At 42.7% G+C, this 18,908-nt stretch overlaps 1 protein-coding gene across 1 annotated transcript in view; it reads right to left on the bottom strand.

The window, feature by feature from the left end:
• The window catches only part of adgrv1 (adhesion G protein-coupled receptor V1), a 142,221-nt gene that overhangs the window by 98,990 nt on the left and 24,323 nt on the right, over positions 1-18,908 (bottom strand). The window contains 27 exon segments of the mRNA XM_034148508.1: positions 16-191; positions 587-852; positions 1,664-1,805; positions 2,072-2,210; positions 2,510-2,588; positions 3,306-3,329; positions 3,559-3,646; positions 3,742-3,905; positions 4,008-4,187; positions 4,280-4,379; positions 4,602-4,732; positions 5,069-5,278; positions 5,365-5,674; positions 6,328-6,826; positions 7,196-7,377; positions 7,458-7,702; positions 7,788-8,003; positions 8,298-8,513; positions 8,597-8,840; positions 8,960-9,325; positions 9,484-9,623; positions 11,097-11,177; positions 11,398-11,527; positions 12,733-12,926; positions 14,263-14,443; positions 14,825-15,004; positions 16,369-16,742. Coding sequence (XP_034004399.1) covers positions 16-191; positions 587-852; positions 1,664-1,805; positions 2,072-2,210; positions 2,510-2,588; positions 3,306-3,329; positions 3,559-3,646; positions 3,742-3,905; positions 4,008-4,187; positions 4,280-4,379; positions 4,602-4,732; positions 5,069-5,278; positions 5,365-5,674; positions 6,328-6,826; positions 7,196-7,377; positions 7,458-7,702; positions 7,788-8,003; positions 8,298-8,513; positions 8,597-8,840; positions 8,960-9,325; positions 9,484-9,623; positions 11,097-11,177; positions 11,398-11,527; positions 12,733-12,926; positions 14,263-14,443; positions 14,825-15,004; positions 16,369-16,742 — 5,257 coding nt within the window.

Below are 18,908 nucleotides of genomic sequence, written 5' to 3'. Positions count from 1 at the left end.
AATCTGTATTGAGACCTGTTGACGGTAGGTCCGATGCGGAACAGGCCAGACGGAGCCAGGTTCTCCAGGACGGTGATGAGTATTTGGAGTTGGTCCCCCATCCGAGCCCCTCCTGTTGGGCTGGACAGAGTCACTGTGAAGGTTTCATTTGCTTCAGGCTCAGCGTCCAGGACTGCCCAGATCTCCAGCATCTGGAATAATATCAATCAAAGTATATTTACATAGCCCAATCAATAAAAAACTACATATTTGTCTCAGGTGGTTTTACAGTGTTACAGCATACGAAACCCTCTGTCCTCTCGCAGCCTAAAGGGAAAAACTCCCCAAAAAATATATATATATATGAAAAAAATGAAAGAAACTTTGGGGGTAGCAACCGAGGGATCTTTTTCCAGTATTGAATTGTGCAATAGATGTCTTGCGTAAAGATAAAAGAATAGACAATCATAAATAAAAAATGTGAGTGTATTTATAAAAAAGATGGATCCAGTTGGTTGTCAACAATCTTCCAGGTGCGGCCAAAAATAATAACACTCTACATGTGTTTGAATGCTGTAAAGCCACTAAAAATCTACTTCTCCCTCACCTTAAACCGGACTCCATCCTCCAGCACCACAAAGCCCTGTGCTGGCCTCAGGTCTCCCTCTGCCAGGCTGCCGTTGGCGTCAGTGATGCTGAACTGAACCGCCACGGGGCCGAACGTGCCCTCCGCTGGGTTCCTGATCACGATCAGGGTGGCCACGCTCTCACTCAGCCCCGACACAGACGTGGGCTCCTTCAACAGGAAGTGCTCGCTGGTGTTGAAGGAAATGACGCCATGTCCATCGTCACTGGCCAGGATATTCACAGTGGCTTTAAGAAAACAGAAAGATGTAGAGGTGGGAAGTACAAATACTTTGTTTCTGTACTGGTATCAGTACTTTACTCCACAACTTATTTTTCTGATGACTTTTTACTTTTACTTCTTACATTTTCCAAACAGGTTTGTTACTTTAGTTTGAATGTGTGTTTGGTGGCGTGATCATTATTATTTAGAGTCATTGCGTGCCTATTGATTTGAACACGATCCGTGTATCCATCATTTCCTGGTCTTCTCTAAAGAAGAGGGACCAATGAAAACGTTGTCATGTTGCCGTTGTTCAGCATGGAAACATTCATTAGCTAACAATGACATTATTGTTCTATTAATATAAAGGGAGGTCAGGTACTCTTTAAAACAGCTGCTAGTTATGGGTACTTTTTACTTAAGTACATTTCAAAGCCCATACTTCTTTACTTTTACTTGAGTAAAGAAGTTTAGTCAGTACTTCTACTTTTACCAGAGTATTTTTAAACACTGTACTTCTACTTGAGTAAAGGATGTGTGTACTTTTGCCATCTCTGGTTAAAGATAATAATCTCATAGTTACGTACAGTTGTTCATTTAAACAGGTTGATACATGTTGTTAAAAAACCAAACAATTCTATAAAACCTTCCTTATACTCTCACATATTTATAATGTATTTACCTCCTTACTCTCTTAACCCCAAATCTTGATCATTCATCGACAGTATGTATAGTTTATTTGAACTAAATATGCACTGGAAGCATATGTTTTGCTGTTTGATGCTGTTGTATTCATGTTTCAGAGATGATGTTGTACTGTGTCCTGCGCTCCTGTACCTGTGGTGTTGGTGCCCAGCTCCAGCCCGGGGGACGGCTGGGACAGGATCAGCTGGAATCTCTCAGCTCCCTCAGGAACAGCGTCATCGATGATCTGCACTTCTACAAACTTATGCCTTTCACCGTCAACAAAGTGGAGCATCTGTGTGGACAGAGGGGTTTCAGTTCAAACACTTTGTGAAGACTACCATTAATCCAGGCCAAGGGCTCATTCTAAGGAAATGTGAATTGATTTAGATCCAAAATACTTTGTTGGTCTATCTATATTTCGGATGAGAGGCAGAACCACTTCAAGAAGGTTCAACTTTCTTAACTAAGCCCATCTGGATATGCATGCTACCTCAATATGATGTGATGTGCATTTTGTGGGTTATAGTATCATATGTTTAAATACTGTGCACAGCAGACCGTTTCACTGGTGTTGTAGTCCAATCCCTGTTGAGCTTCCAGGTTCTGAGCGTAGAAGAAGAGAGAGACATTCCCATATGTCCCCTTGTTCCTGTAGGCCACTAGACTCAGTACTCCTATCGTTTCATTCACTTGAAACCTGGAAAGAAGCATATTAAGAGGACAAAACTATTAGGGCATGTACAAATCACATTACATTACATTACATGTTACTTGTTAGACGCTTTTATCCAAAGCGACTTACATACTCAATACTGTGGGCAATCCCCACAGGAGCAATTTGGGGTGAAGTGTCTCAGGGACACAACGACATGCTGACTGCAGTGGGGTTTGAACCTGTGACCCCCTGATCCAAACACCAACGCACAACCCACTGCACCACTGCACCGCACGCCTCCCACAAATAATACAAGAAATGTATTATTTGATTGTACTTACATGGTGTTCGTCCATTCAATGACTCCTCTAATTCCATCATTAGCAGCGATGCTAACCTCTGCTACCAAACCCTGAGTGTCTGCGGAAAAGACATTATAAAAACAGGAAACATGTTAAATGTTAATTATGACTGTATAGATACTTTATTATTAGCATCAGCGCCTTATTATGGCTGCAACTACCATCAGCGCAATATGTGCTGGAGGAAATTCTAGAGGAACTAACTTCTGTCATGGCACATTGGAGCGAAGGATTACAGCTAAGAAGCGTCTCCTGTAAGTGGCTTGGAAAGCGGAGCAGCCAAGTCTTTAGGGTGGACTGATTTATGACCCCCTGAATAGTCGTCTTCCAGTCACTCTATGGCCGAGACACTGGGAGGCCAGCGCCGGGTTTAGTTTGGCTCTCTCCCTCCTCACCACACAGTGCTACTCGGCTCCCACCAAATCCCTCGGCTTCCTCAATCATGGAAAGCATCAATCCCGCCATCCAAGCCACATAATGACTGCTGCCAGAAGAGCGGCCGTGTGTTTTTACCGAGTGTCTCTACGCAGAGGCTGATAGTATTCTGGGAGCCTGCTGCTGTATTCTGTCCACTCATCACTTTCTGAAGTAACTAATTCATATTGTGGAGTGCGGTTTGGATTGTGCAAAAGCGGTAGGAGAAACTACAAAGCTCTTTTTACGATGCATTTTGACATTAACTAAAATATTGCATTTTAATGGACCATGTTGGGGGATTTTATTAAACTACATGAGATTTTAGGCAAAGCTTCAAACATATGAATGTGTGTTTTACCTGGCAATGTGCAATATACAACCTCTAATCATCAAACAGAGCAAATGGAGAGAAATTATGAAAAGAAAGAAGGAAATAGATTTTATAAAATGGTGAAAAATTGTGAAATACATCAGAACAAAAGTGACACAAACAGAACAAATGATTGAAAGAATTGTACATGTAATTTGACACTATAATAACACAACTGTCTACTATGACCAATAGCAATCATAGACATTGTGTAACAACAGATTGCGAAATTGCTTCATACCTAGTTGGGGAACAGTGGCAAGAGTCGTGATGAGTACTGCTGATGTTATGTTCACCAGGAAGAACTCCTGCAGCTCAGGGATGTCGTCCTAAAAAAACAAATATACAATGTTTTAAAATTCCACATCCAAACAAATCTGCTTAAAGGAAACAGAACTTTGGTCAAAGAGAATCAGAGCTCTACCTCCAGTATGGTGACCGGGATGGCGACAGAAGTCTGTCCCTCCTGAAGGATAACAGAACCAGCTCCAGAGATGAAGTCCTGTCCCGGGTCAGCGAGCGCCCCCTCCACCTGGGACAAGTCTTGTAGAGACCCTCTGAGAACTTCATAGGTGATATTCACAGCTCCTGTACCAGAGATTTAGGTATGATATTAGTGAATAAGTAAAGAATGGAATAAAGTATTTAACAGGAGGTAACCAATTCATGTTCACACTTCGCCCCACTGACCTGAGGATCCAAACTCTCTGTTGACGTAGATGTTTATAGTTCTGTCCCGTTCCTCGGTGGTCACCCTGAGTGATGAGGGGGCGATGGTCAGCAGACCGTACGGCTCATCGCTGGTGTCCACAGAGAGCACCGCCTCCCTGCCCTGAACATCCAGAGCTGCATGACCTGTCACCACGACACCTGTGTGGAGGTCAGGGTCAAAAGTCTCAGTATTTTGAGGCATTTCTGGGTTCATGTAAAAGTATCGACCATGCAGAGAGCAGATGCATTACCAAACGTTTGGATGTTGGACAAGACGACTTTGTATTCATCTTTGTCCTCTGGTGTGGCGTCATCAAGAAGCTGCAGGACTATGGTGTTATTTAGCTCTCCCTGCAGGAGACATACATCATTAATGCAGGATCAAATAAAATATAGCTTGACTGTCTCAATTACATATTTTCCTTTAAATGATGTGTGATACCTTCAACCACCCTCACAGAAAAACAACAATAACAACCTGCTGATTGTTGCCAAAGTCTGCATCTTCATACTCTGCAATAAATGTGTTTTACCATAATCCCACATTCAATGATCTCTTGCTAAAATATTTACCTCCGTGAAAAAGAGTGTCCCTGAGTTCTGGGTGAAGGTCCGTTGCACAAGAGGCCCTTGTAGAGTCCAGTCCACAGTGACATTACCCAAACCTGGAGCTGTTCTCAACACCAATAAGGAGAGCCTCTCACCTGTAATGTGAAATATAAGTTATAAGTTATTTAGGGAGCATTTAAGTGAATTCTTATAATGTAGGTGCCAGTGTTCAAGTTCTCTAATTGTATGGATTACACTCAGGGAGACTTCAATGGCTCATGCATAAATCATTTTAAGATGATGACAGACGACCACCTGTTGCTACATGCTGCCATTACTATGAGAGCATTCCCTTACGCTAGCACTCATACATAATTAGGACACATCTCTTGTGAAAGTGACAGTGGAGAGGGTTTGAAATGTGCTGGGGCATACATGGTTAATATTAAGTAGCGATACAAACATGCAAATGATAGAAAACGACTTCCCACCTTCTCTGGCAATGACAGAACGTGAGGCTGGATGAAATCCCACTATTCCGGCCACATTATCGTTAGCCAGTATCACTATGGTTACAGTGTCGGAGCTGGGCAGGATGCGACTTCCTCCCTCCGTATTCACAAGACCGATCATGAGGCTCTCGTTGTCCTCTGGCTCAATGTCATCTCTGATTAATACCTGTATTGTCTTCTTCACATCACCTGTGGGCAGAGACAGTACATAAGATGTTTCATTCTGGGAAGATGTTGGAGAATTTAAAAAACGAATCAGTGTTTGATCCACACACCGTCAAAGACCAGAGTCCCTCCTGTCCCGGTGAAGTCAGCGTCTGGTGTGGCCTCCCCTCCAACATACCTCCACTCGACGGTGACGGTGCCCAGGTTCCCTCCTCTCCTCTCGATTACCAGGGGCACCACAACCCCAGGCTCCTCTCTGACCTCTAGATAGAGCCCGTCGTTGGTGGTGTTGGGGCTGAGGCTGTATATCAGAAACACCCCGAACGCATCTCCATTCATCCCTATAGTGACCACCGCCTGGTCAGGCTGGCCGATGGAGGGCAGGTTCTTCTGAGCCACGGTCAGATTAATCAGCTCCACCTTTAAACAATACATGACAAAACATTGTGTTAAACAGTGGAAATATAATGCATGTGAACAAAATGAATTATTATTAATGAACGGAAATAGGGTGGTGCAGGAATGAGTCTTAAAACCCTGAAATGAGTCAGCATTTGACCACTTGCCAAAAGAAAGGTATGTTATTAACTAAGGCTTAAAATGTTTTCATGTTTTGTACCATGACATGAAATACGTCATTAAATACCCCACTGGTGAATTTCTGAAGATGATATGTTAAAAACAGCAGTTGCTCACAAGTTATTAAGACTACTAAACAACATCACAACAGACATTGGCTGCCTTTAGCTTAGCGGCAGTGGCTTAAAGTCATGTGACCTTGATTTGTTTGTTTACAGCCTAAAAGTTAGCTTTTTACTTCCGGTTGATTGCATTTACTCTTAAAACATCATAACAATTTGTGTTAACATGTGGAAATTAACCTGCGGCACAAAACATGTAAGGATCATAAATGTTTCTTTGCCACATACGCATCTTATTTTCTGCAATATTTCAGAATCCAACAGAAAAATGATATTGCTTTTTGTCTCTTGTGATGCTAACTTTGGGTTTAGCCTACAAGAAATACGCCATCACTGCACCACTCTATATATAAAACAATTGTAGTTTTTTACCTTTAAGATCTGTATGAGGAAGCTCTCATCCATTTCAGGGAACTTATCAGTCAGGATTGGGACGGTGAGGTTGGCGTCCCCCAACCCGTCTTCCATGAAGGCACTTTGAGCGGTAACGGGGGTGTAATCACTCCCCGCCACAGCTTGGGCACTGAACAGCACAGCAGCTGCAGTGAGGTTTTTTACATACGTCAAAACCTGAGGGTTAGAGGTCAGCTGGTCAAACCCTGAAGTCACCCAGGTGCAGGAGGGTGGGCTCCCCCCTGAAGAGAGAGAGAAGGCCTGGCAGGCAGCCTCTCTCAGACAGGCAGCAGCACATGAAGCCAGAGGGTCCGTCTGACCGGTGATGTTTACCGTCCGGAGGGGGGTGGAGGATGGAGATCCAGGTTTTGGGACGTCATAGTACGTTAACAGATCCTGGCCGTCCGCCTGAGCCACGGCAACTATGTCGATCTCAGAGGTTCTGTACACGATCTCCAGGCGGCCAAAGTGACCGCCACTGGAATAAGGGCAAGGAGGATGGTAGAGAAAAGACAGCAGAGAAGAAAAGTGGGTTAAATGTGAGTGAAAATACACAAAAGAAAACCCATTATTTTGACTTTGCAACACCCTCTGAATCATACTAGCATCTCTACCTTCCAAATACAGACTCAAACACAATTTTTTTTAATACTTTTTAAAGTATTTTGTAGTATTTTTTGCTTGATTATTGTTTTTATTTATTTTTTCTCTTGCCTTCTTTTATATTTTGTATACACTATGTGGATTTAGCTGAGGAAAAATGTTTTTTTTAAAGTAGGCAAAAGTATGAACATTTTTGTATAAGTTTTTTATAAAAGGTGAGTTAAATTGAAGGAAAAAAAAGTACCTTCTGCGGACAGTAACATTGGCATTATAAACGCCCTCCAGTGGCTCCTGGAGGCGGTATCCAGACTGTTCAAAGTACACCGTCCCGTACGGGTTGTCATTTTCAGGCACTATTATGTCAACAGATGTATCGGCTCCAAGGCTTCCTCCATTACTGGCATCAGTCAGCTCCACCTTAATTATCTAGAAAAGACAGAAAAAGTGTAATAAAGATTGACCATACATATTTCCAATGATGTACAAATTCATGGTCATCTTCATACCTCAGTGATTTCAGGTACATCATCTGCTAAAACCTCCACCCTGAGCGTCTTCATGGTCTCTCCTGGAGCGAATGTCACCTCTCCTGATGTGGGTGTGATATCCCCCACTGCTAGTTTACCATTAACCGTGGCCTGCCATTGGACTACCACTGTGCCAATAGTACCAGCATTACGCACTATAGGCAACGTGACTTCAATGGAGTTAGACCCTGGTTCCTCTATGGTCACTGGAACTGCTTGGAAGACTGGGTAGACATAAAATAAAAAACTGAGAAGTAGTCCAGAATAAGATGACAAGACTTGAACATAGCGTGGATAATGTCGACTAACCAAAGGCACCAAAAGGGTCGTCAGAAGGCAGTATGGTGATGATGGCACGTGTGAGCTCCCCCAGCAGAGCTCCTCCTGTGGTCTGGTTGATCAGCTCGATGAGAAAGGTCTCCTCCAGCTCAGGGACCATATCATTGATGACATAGACGGGGACCGATTTACTGGACTCCCCTTCTAGGAGGACCACATCAGTGGAAGCTACGCTGTAGTCTTCACCTGTAGTAATAATAATAATACATTTCATCTATATAGCAGACTTTCAAAACCACGTCGTCTCAAGGTGCTTCACAATGCTATGAGGAGAACAACATTTAATAAAAAAGTTATCCAAGAATCATATTGAATAAAATATGGTAATATATAAAAGGTTAGAATAAAACAAATTAAATAAAGGTCAGTCAGTAAAATGCGGTGCGGAACAGGTGTAGGGTTACACACGCACACATATGAACATGCCTGATAGCACACACATTCAAATGGAATTGATTTCAATCCATGCCGAACACTTACTGACTCTGGCGGTCAAAGGCACTGCTCGGAATTTGACTGATACGTCAGCAAAAATCCCCCCAACACGAGTGACGTTTATTATGGGCCCAACGTAGTGCTCGGCCACACTGACAGCAGAAGCAGAAAGTTGCAGGACCCCAAACGCATCGTCGCTGGCCTCCACTACCACCTGGGCTATAATGTCAGCCCGGGGTCCCAGAGAAGGGGAATTGGAAACTGGAAGGAAGAGCAATAGCATATTTGTCAGTGTAGTGGAGTTGAAGTATAATTATATCTGAAATGAATCGTCCGTATCTTACTGAGCCTCTCCTGCTCTCCTTCGATGAGGTGAACGCTGATCAACCTCACGAACACGGACTCGCCTCTTTCTGGATCCTCATCATCCAGCACTCGTAAGGTGATGTTTGCTTCACTCTGATTGGCTAAGAACACAACCGAATCCAGAAGAGGAACAAAGTCCCGCCCCTCAGTGGCTCGACCCACCCCAGGGGTCCGGTAAGGTTCTGGATCTGTCTCTTTTAGAGTCCCATACGTGACTCGCACCTAGAATAACAAATAAAAGAGGACGTTTAAGATATGTAGGGGTTCATCAAACCGGTCTATTTATTTATTAAAAGCTAAAGAAACGGACTCATAGGTGGCTTTAATTTCACTTCCTGTACCTGTCCCATCAGGCCTCTCTGTCGCAGGATGGTGAGGGTGACAGTTGTGTCAGCTTCAGGAATACGGACCGATCTTGTTACATTGGCGAAAACAAAAACACCGTAAGGATCGTCACTGGCGAGCACGGTCAGAGTGGCAGACGTCTGGACACCCAGGCGACCGTGGGAGACGTTGACCAAAGACACGTTGAAACTCTGGTCCAGCTGAGGGGTCTGATCCTGGGCCACTTCGATGATGATGTCCTCCGACGTCTGACCTACGCCAAAGGTGATGTTCCCAAACCTGCTGAGCAGCTCCCCCTCAGAGCTGGGATCAGCCTCCCAGAACACAGTGACGTTAGAGAGGTCTCCAAAGGACCGATCCACCTGGGAGAGAGCACACAGAAACATAGCATGAAGATTCAAAAAGACCTGACCAAGAGCAGTATTATATCTTGACTTTCTATAGTAAATATAGGTAAACATCTACATCTCTGAGATCTTACTGGATACCTTTACATGTTTAAAATGGTCATGACACTGACCTGCAGGACCACAGAGCTGCGTCCATCCTCAGGTTCTGTCCCGTTAACAGAAAGGGATTCAGGACTGAACTGAAACACTCCATGGGCGTCATCAGAAGCAGCGATGGTCACCGTGATGTGGGACGCAGCTCCTAAGCTGGCTACACACAAAATACCAGGTAAAACCCTGTGTTACTTGTTTGTGATCAATTCTGGTTACAATTTCAAGTGTTTAATTTAAAGACATTGAAAAGGACCGGATGAGAGGGAATGAAAACATTACATTTATCAATCAAGTTGGGGATTACAATTAGGGCTGAACGATTAATCGATTTTAAATTTATTATTTTTTTTTATTTTCTTGTGTGTCAGTCATCCACACCAATCAGAAGTGCTGTGCTCCACATGTACCAGCCATTGTTAACCAATCAGAAGTGGCCCATGATAGAAGGTGATTGACAGAGTGATCCAATCATCTGCCAAGTATTTTTTAAAGTGCCTGCCCTTTTCCAAATGTCAAGGTTCACGGTTCAAGGTTCTTTATTTGTCATACGAACATAGCTACAGAGTAGTTATGTCGATGAACATCTTAGGTCACAGGCTTCTCCAACAGTGCTTGGAGCTTTCCTTGATGGTTTGGTGAAACAAACCATCTGAGTCAGGTTAGTAATGCTCCATCACATGTTTTACATCTATTCCAGGGTGAATCTTAAACTGAAGCTTGACTTTAAAGCAACCCAACCCCCCAATCAGAAAAATCGCAATTAGATTATTTCCCCAAATCGTGCAGCCCTAATTACAATAGTAATCTTCCAATTATAATACACACCTTCTTACTACCAAATAACTTAGATAAAGTAATATAATGGTCAGAATATGTCACAGCAGCCGTTAAACACCGGGGTCTCCACCACTTACCCTTTCTGCCTGTGAAAGGCTGTTTGCTTTTCCCACAGGCTACTCCTCACAGGGGTCACAGTACTATGTAAATACCACTCAAGATTGAACACACATGCACCCACATACCTAGATGTGTATGGACACTTGAGGCTCTAAAAGATAATAATTGCACAAAAAGTGTTAAGGACTTTTGTTGTATTAATACATCTCGTTTTTCTCTCCCCTGTCTGTCTCATTGACGTTCCCTTTTCCCCCTTGACTTGTTATTTTAGTTTTATTGTCATTATTTTCTTTTGTTCATTAAGCATTATTCATGTTATATTACTTACTTTTTGTTTATGTACTGTGGAAAATGATAATGCAACATATTTTTCAAAGGACATATTCTGGCGAACTATTGTACACAGTCCAGAATTTCTGTCATAACGTTTTCCGAGGAGAGTATCCTAGCTATGGTGGTCAAAATCTATTATTCCAACCAGCCAAAAATATTACTATGAAAAAAATATCTTGTACGAGTGATTTGTTAGGTCATAAAACGGTCAAATGTAAAGGAATTAGGTATCAGACCAAAATATGGCTTGTCAGCAGCAGCTACATGTTACCTGATCACTAATAAAACTGGACTTGGAGTAATGCAGCCTTAGGGAGTAAGAAATGATGTGGTTGTGGGGGTCAAGGAATGAAAACTAGAAGCAGTTTTGGGAAAAGGAAAAAAGGAGGGGGAAACTTACCACGGTGGAGATAGGATGGAAGCAAGAAGTCAGAGTCACTCTCCCCACTACCACTTCCTTCACTACGCAGAAACGGATCCACTGATGGATCGAACACGAGGATCAAACAAGGTTCACACCAGGAGAGAATCACACAGAAGAGGAGGGCAAATGGGAAGGAGGGTTGAGTGGGTAGGTGGGTGTAGGGAAGCACACAGGAGCACAGCACACACAGAAACAGCAGGGCACATCACAGGGTCAGTTAAAAAAAGCTCTAAGGCTCAAAATGTAACTGAAACTAATGAAAACAGTTCTCTCTCACCTCCTCCATCAGCGTTGTAGAGCTCCACTCTGAAAATCTTGTCCAGCTCAGGGACAGGATTGTCTACGATGGTCACACTGATGAACTTTAACCTCTCTCCTGGAAGAAAGTCCAGCACGCCATCTGAGTCCTGGAATATAGAGGAGGGGGTAACCAAGCAAGCAGGATAACATGTATTCCCTCTCCACCTGCGTATTATTGGCGTGTATTCTCCAGAAGGATTAAAGACTTTACTGGAAACTAACTTCAAGATAATAAATACAATTAGTCTGTTTGGTAAAAAAAAATATTTCAAGGTGTTTCTTTTGGAACTTTTTTTTGACACAACATGCAATGGGACAACATGAGCTGAAGTGTGGAGTGGGATTATGTGGAACAATAAATAGTCATGTGTTTGTTTATTGGTTCTCCGGTGTATCAGACTGTTGACCTACTACTTTTAAAAAGTGAAGGGACCCTATTAACAATGTCTTTTTAGCTGGTATTGTCATCTTATCATTCTGTTATGTAAAACATACAACAATAATAATAATTATTAATAATTTTCTCACTCATAATAATAATTATAACAAAGTACAAAAAAATAAAATAATAATAATTAAAATAAATTCTCAAATAGTTCATGTTCAAAAGAAAAACGTTTCTAGTCCTACCTCCTCTCGCATACATTTTCCTTATAAATAAAATATTAGGTCATCGTCATCAGCGACATGTTTGTCTTGGCTCCTAAATAATACTTTCAGTTTAGATAGACTTGTACAATATGTCAGTGCATCAGTACAGTTATTCCACAGACTAACACCTTTTGTTGAGATGCAATGCAGTTTGGCATTTGTTCGTACGGGTGGTTTTTTGAAAATGCAGTTTCCTCTCAACATGTGCATGCTTTCTCTCCGTGTGAAAAGCCCCTGGATATTATGAGGTAATTGTTGATTTGCGGCTTTGAACATAATTTGAATAGTTTTATAGTCAACCAGGTCTTGTAGTTTTAGTGTTTTTAGTTTGATAAATAATGTATTTGTTGGTTCTCTGTACATAGTTTTATGTATAACTCGTATGGCTCTTTTTTGCAGGATGAAGATAGGATGTGCATTTGTTTTATATGTGTTCCCCCAAACCTCCACACAGTACATCATGTATGGAAGTATGAAGGAGCAGTACAGCATAAACAAGGAGGCTTGATTCATTAGGTCTTTGGCTTTATTCAGAATTGCTATTGATTTGGATATTTTGGCTTTGATATAGCTTATATGTGGTTTCCAACTGAATTTATTGTCTATGATTACTCTTTTGCCTGTACTACTGATAAATATTTAAAAAAATAAGATGTAAAACCTCGTAGTCCTCGGGGCTGGACGCTGTGAATGGCGTTGTCCTGTATCCCACCATGACCCTTCCCAGAAGGCCTTGAGCTCTGGCCACCAGCAGACGGACGTCTCCATCTTCCTCTCTGACAGTGATGTGGGCCGGCTCTGACACTGGAGAGATCAGGCCCTCTCCTGGGGGGCTGGGCTGAAACTGCAGCAGGCCTAGAGTAAGAGAAGGATGTGTATATGGGTTAGATTACGTATTTAATACATGGAGCATGCATAAAAAAACGTTAATCTTAAAAAGAGAAGAGAGCCAGAATCAGAATCAGAATCAGAATCAGAATACCTTTATTAGTCCCACAGAGGGAACATTTACATTGTTACAGCAGAAAAGAGCCAAAGACAGCTTAAAGGTGGGGTAGGTAATTTTGGAGAAACCACCTCGAGTGCGCTAGAATTTGAAAATACACAACCGGAGAAAATCTGCTACTTCCTTCCAGAGCCCCTCCTCCAACACACACGAACGCGCACATGACCAATGAGGGCACGAGATAACTTTGTGCACAGATGGAAGGCTGACAGGCAGGTAGGCCATCCAGTTATTTTAGCCGGGCCGGCTAGAATGATTGGTCGCGCTTTTTACAGTACTACGGCTTCCACAGATGAAATTTTTTAATGGATTTCTTGTCAAAGCACTTAAGATATTCATTGCTATCGGGATGTTAAGAGCATTCCATGGAATATAACAACAAGTCTATCTCGAGCCGGTTTCTCAAACTTACCTACCGGACCTTTAATGTTACCTAAGAAGCATAACAAAAATAAGCTATTAGCTTATACCTGTATGCAGTCCTTGGTCACAGTAACAGTACATGTAGGTGCCATAACGCTACTTAGCTCAAGTTCATTATTTGTATTATTATTATTCGTTTAAGTCACCTTTATTTGTTTGTTGAGCACTTCCGGTAATTGTCACATGGGTGTGGTTTGGTTATATAAGTCACCTGTTTGATGTCGAGTGCTGATGACAGAGGGTGAGCTTGTGCTGTCAGTTTTTCTGTTGACCGTTTTGTCCATAGTTACTATGTTTTGATTTTGTTTATTAAATATCCTTAAAACTATATTGCTTCAATATGGACTTTCTCTTCGAAAAACGCGTCACAGTTTATAGCCAAGTTTAGCCTCTCGGCGACTCAAATGTAACTGGGGATTGAGCCGCCACAGTACACATAATACAATATTACAATGAATTGCATCTAAAAACTCAAATAACGTCAAGTAAATATGAAAGAAAATGGTTAAAAGATGATAGTAAAAAGAAAGGAAATTGGGGAGAATGTATTGAGAAGCAGGGGAAAGCTTTCCTGGAGGGCAGGGAGTTTAGAGTAATGCACATAAGAGGGAGAAGGAGAGAGGGAACATGGCAATTATATCTAGCCGACCGAGTAAGCCACTTGTCTCATCCTAATCTTATGACTAGAGATCTCTTATGGCTACAAATATCAGCATTGAAAGTACAACAAAATAGTTGTCTGGGCATGTGAGTGAATATTACCGTATGGGTGGTCGCTGGCTGTGACAGTGACAGTGTTAACGGAGCTGTTCGGGTCGATGCTGGCTCCGCTGGTGGGGGTGGAGCCATTCCTCCCATCACTGGACTCTGCTGACACCAGAGTGACCTGGAAGGACTCTGCCAGCTCTGGGAGGTTATCATCCAACACCAACAGGTTCAGCACCTAACAGAGAGATGGGCATATATTAGGTTATTTTTCTAAACAAAGTTGTACTCTTAAAAAAATGGTCGATATTTCAGCCGTCAAAGGAAAAGCTTCATTATCTGCTGGCACCTGTTGACTCATTAGGAAATTCACAACCAACCAACCAACCACTAGGGGGGGCTGGTTGTCTAAAAACATTTGCATTTGGGACGTAAATCCTGCTGTTAAACTAGATAAATAATATGATGTTTAAATACAGTGCACACTAAATAACACTTGTTTCTACCCACTTTGCACGTTGTGTGACCCTGGATAAATTCAGAGGTGTTTTTCCCAGCTCAAGATCACATTAACACAGGTCAAACCGTTGAGTCCCTCTCACACACACAGTACACACACCTCAGAGCGCTGTCCAGGCATGAAAACCACCGCTCCAGAGGCATTTCCAAAGTCTTGATTGGCTGGCGTCTCACTGTCCGAGCTGTCCAGTTGGGTCACAGTGTAGTTGACATAAACGCGGTCCAGAGATCCCCGCATACGCTCGATCACACAGGACACAGTGGAGCCTTCCTCTGTGGTCTGTTAGGACAACAAAGGTATGAACATGTCAATTAATTATGGACAGCAAGAACGCATTGATAAATTGTCCTACTAACTATGTTAGCGACCCTGTCTAGCTAAGGGATAAGGGCCTCAGAGGGTTGCTGGTTCAAGTCCCAAGACGGACAAAGTATGGAGTGTGGACTGGTACTTTGAGAGCACTACTGAGGTGCCCTTGAGCAAGGCAACAATGTCACTGCACCTGGACACTGTTTAATAGCTGCTCCTAACACATGGATGTGTTAAAAAAACGAATTGCGATTATCTTAAATGATTTATTTATGAACAATAAAATAAAATACAAAATATATTTAAACCTATCAGGGTGTGTTTTTTTAATGCTTTTTATTAAGTCTGGAAAATATCAGGACTTCTCTTCAGCACCACAATACCTAAATCAGAAATGTTTACATATTTGACTTAAATAATGTGTATACTGTGAATTTGATATTGCACTATTTTGCGATTTGTATGAAAATATGATTAATTGTGCTGCCCTATTAAGCTGTACCCTGCTCGCATACATAAGTGAATTCCTTTGAATGATCCATTTCCAGGTGATTTAGAGACTAAGCACCTGATAGCCCACATGCCTCCACGTCTATTTATCCCCAGAGGACATAAAGAAGACCCTCTGGTTCTGATGGAATGCCTCCCGGCCCTGCCACCTGTCGTCCGGATGGAAACGAGGAACCAGATCTCTCGTTTCCAGTGCTGGAACTCCTGATCCGCTCGTACAGGAATGCTCTGACTGACAGACCTGCTGCAGCCTCGCCAGCTGTCGCTCCACCTGAGACACGAGAGCCAACGCATCCAATCCAACTAAAAACAGAGAGCATCTCTCCCTGCAGCCAGGCATGCAGCCTGATGAAATATGCAGCAGGACAGGAACCGACAAACCAGCTGGGTTTACATTACATGTGTTTCTACGCATATGTTTACTCTGGAGACACAACTGAGTGACGAAGAGAGATGCATAATTAATCAAAATGTTATCGAAATTGCAATATGGACTATAGTGCAATATTCAAAGCACAGTCAATAATTAACAAAGGCAAAATAGGAGAACATATCTGAAGTCCCCAAAAATGTGTTATTCTAGAATCTAGAGTATTAATGAAAAATCCTTGTTTGGTACAGAGCCTAAAAACTACTTTTTTCCAAATCTTGCAATCCTAGTGGTGACATTAAGGAATATTAATAACATTGCAATGCCACTGTAATAGTAAGACTAAGGCTTATTCAAAAGAGTATAGTTATATTTGATTATCAGCCTAGTTTACTTCAAGAAAAGTGATGTTTGCTGTGATTTGAGGTGCGTATGTTCCATAGTGTGCACTTACGTCAGGTATGCAGGCCCCGGTGAATCCGAACAGCCCGTTGGCATTGTCGCTCTTCATGACCCGCAGAGTAGCGATGGGTCTGGGCAGAGGGAGGCGCGCTCCTCCCTGAACCCCCACCAGCAGCAGGTAGAACAGCTCCTCTCCCTCCTCCTCTTCATCATCCCGGACCTCCACCACAAAGGACTTCTGCCTCTCGTCCTGTCGGTACCGCAGGTAACCGGAGAGGTTCCTCAGGTCTGTTTTGGCGGGCTGGGTGTGAAGCTCGTGGATGTGACTGCGGTTCAGTTTGGTTCTGTACAGGCGGACGTCCTGCAGAAGGCCTGTGTAACGCTGCTCTCCATCAGGGTCAGAGCCAATGAACACTGACGAGGGTCCTGGAGGGGACAGTCACAGGGAAAGGCAAAGCATTAGGTTTCACAAATGGCCAACATGATATATATTCAAGCACTATAAGTATGAACTGGTTGGAAACAGATGTACAAATATAAAAATGGAATCACTCTATTTTCCCCATCAAATGATTGGTAAACAATTAGATACATTTTTCTTTGTTTAAACTCTCACTTTTGCAAAAGAGGACTATGTCTCACATATTGAAGTTATATCCCTGATATCTTTTGAATGCTTTAAAGGTCCGATCATATTTTCTTATGTTAAACGATTCACAGCTGAGATTCTGCAACCTTACATTTGACTAGACTTGAGATACTGTATGGTGAAATGAGAGCACATTTAATATAATAGGTCATTTTCACACTGAGAATGAGACATTTTTTAAAGGCTGATCTGGACCTTTAAAAGGGTCTGTTTTTGTTTGTGTTTTTTTTTGTTAGTTCGGTTTTAAAACCCTTGTATGGTATTCGGGTCTGTGGGACCCGTTTTCATTATTTAGCTAAAGAAATGATTATTGAAGTAATTTGTTCAAACCCACACTCAATGGCCTTGGCTCATTTTCTGTGAAGAACATATATCAGAACCCCCCCTACACATTTACATTACATACAGGGTGTTTGTGTGTGTGTGTGTGTGTGTGTGTGTGTGTGTGTGTGTGTGTGTGTGTGTTTGTTAGTGTGTGTGTGTGTGTGTTTGTTAGTGTGTGTGTGTGTGTGTGTGTGTTTGTTTGTTAGTGTGTGTGTGTGTTTGTTAGTGTGTGTGTGTGTGTGTGCGTGTGTGTGCGTGTGTGTGTGTGTTTGAGAGAGTGTGTGTTTGTTAGTGTGTGTGTGTGTGTGTGTGTGTGTGTGTGGTGTGTGTTTGTTAGTGTGTGTGTGTGTGTGTTGTGTGTGTGTGTGTGTGGTGTGTGTGTGTGTGTGTTTGTTAGTGTGTGTGTGTGTGTGTGTGTGTTTGTTAGTGTGTGTGTGTGTGTGTGTGTGTGTGTGTGTGTGTGTGTTTGTTAGTGTGTGTGTGTGTGTGTTTGTTAGTGTGTGTGTGTGTGTGTGTGTTTGTTTGTTAGTGTGTGTGTGTGTGTTTGTTAGTGTGTGTGTGTGTGTGTGCGTGTGTGGTGTGTGTGTGCGTGCGTGTGTGTGTTTGTTCGTGTGTGTGTGTGTGTGTGTGTTGTGTTTGTTCGTGTGTGTGTGTGTGTGTGTGTCTGTGTGTCTGTGTGTGTGTGTGTGTGTGTGTTTCTGTGTGTGTGTGTGTGTGTGTGTGTGTGTGTGTGTGTGAGTGTGTGTTTGTTAGTGTGTGTGTGTTTGTTAGTGTGTGTGTGTTTGTTAGTGTGTGTGTGTGTATATATGTGTGTGTGTGTGTGTATGTGAGTGTCTGTTAGTGTGTGTGTGTGTGTGTGTGTGTGTGTGTGTTTGTTAGTGTGTGTGTGTGTGTTTGTTAGTGTGTGTGTGTGTGTGTGTGGTTGTTTGTTTGTTTGTGTGTGTGTGTGTGTGTGTGGTGTTTGTTAGTGTGTGTGTGTGTGTGTGTGTGTGTGTGTGTGTGTGTGTGTGAGAGTGTGGTGTTTGTTAGTGTGTGGTGTGTGTGGTGTGTGTTTGTTAGTGCACGTGTGTGTGTGTCTGTGTGTCTGTGTGTTGTGTGTGTGTGTGTGTGTGTGTTAGTGTGTTTGTTTGTTAGTGTGTTGTGTGTGTGTGTTTGTTAGTGTGTGTGTGTGTTTGTTAGTGTGTGTGTGTCTCTGGTGTTGTGTGTGTAGTGTGTGTGTGTGCGTTGTGTGTTTGTTCGGTGTGTGTGGTGTGTTCGTGTGGTGTGTGTGGTCATCTGTGTGTGTGTGTAGTGTCCTGTTGCGCTGTGACTGGTGTGTAGTTTGTGGTTCGTGTGGCGTTGTATTGTTGTTCGTGTGGGTGTGTGTCTATGTGTGAGTGTGTGGTGTTGTGTGTGTGTGACGTGAGTGTTTGTTCGTGTTGCGTGTCTGTTCGTAGTGTGTGTGAGTGTGTGTGTGTGGTGTGTGTGTGTTTCTGTGTGTTGTGTGTGTGTTGTGTGGTGTGTGTGTGTGTGTGTGTGTGGTGATTGGGTGTGTGTGTGTTGTGTGAGAGACTTTTGTGTTTCAGCCCCTGCCATTCCCGCACAAGGTTGCAACATTGTTGTTAAACCCCAGCACGGAC

This window comes from Trematomus bernacchii, unplaced genomic scaffold, assembly GCF_902827165.1.
Source record: "Trematomus bernacchii unplaced genomic scaffold, fTreBer1.1, whole genome shotgun sequence".
NCBI classification, from domain to species: Eukaryota; Metazoa; Chordata; class Actinopteri; order Perciformes; family Nototheniidae; genus Trematomus; species Trematomus bernacchii.
This window is presented reverse-complemented; position numbering and strand designations above follow the sequence as displayed.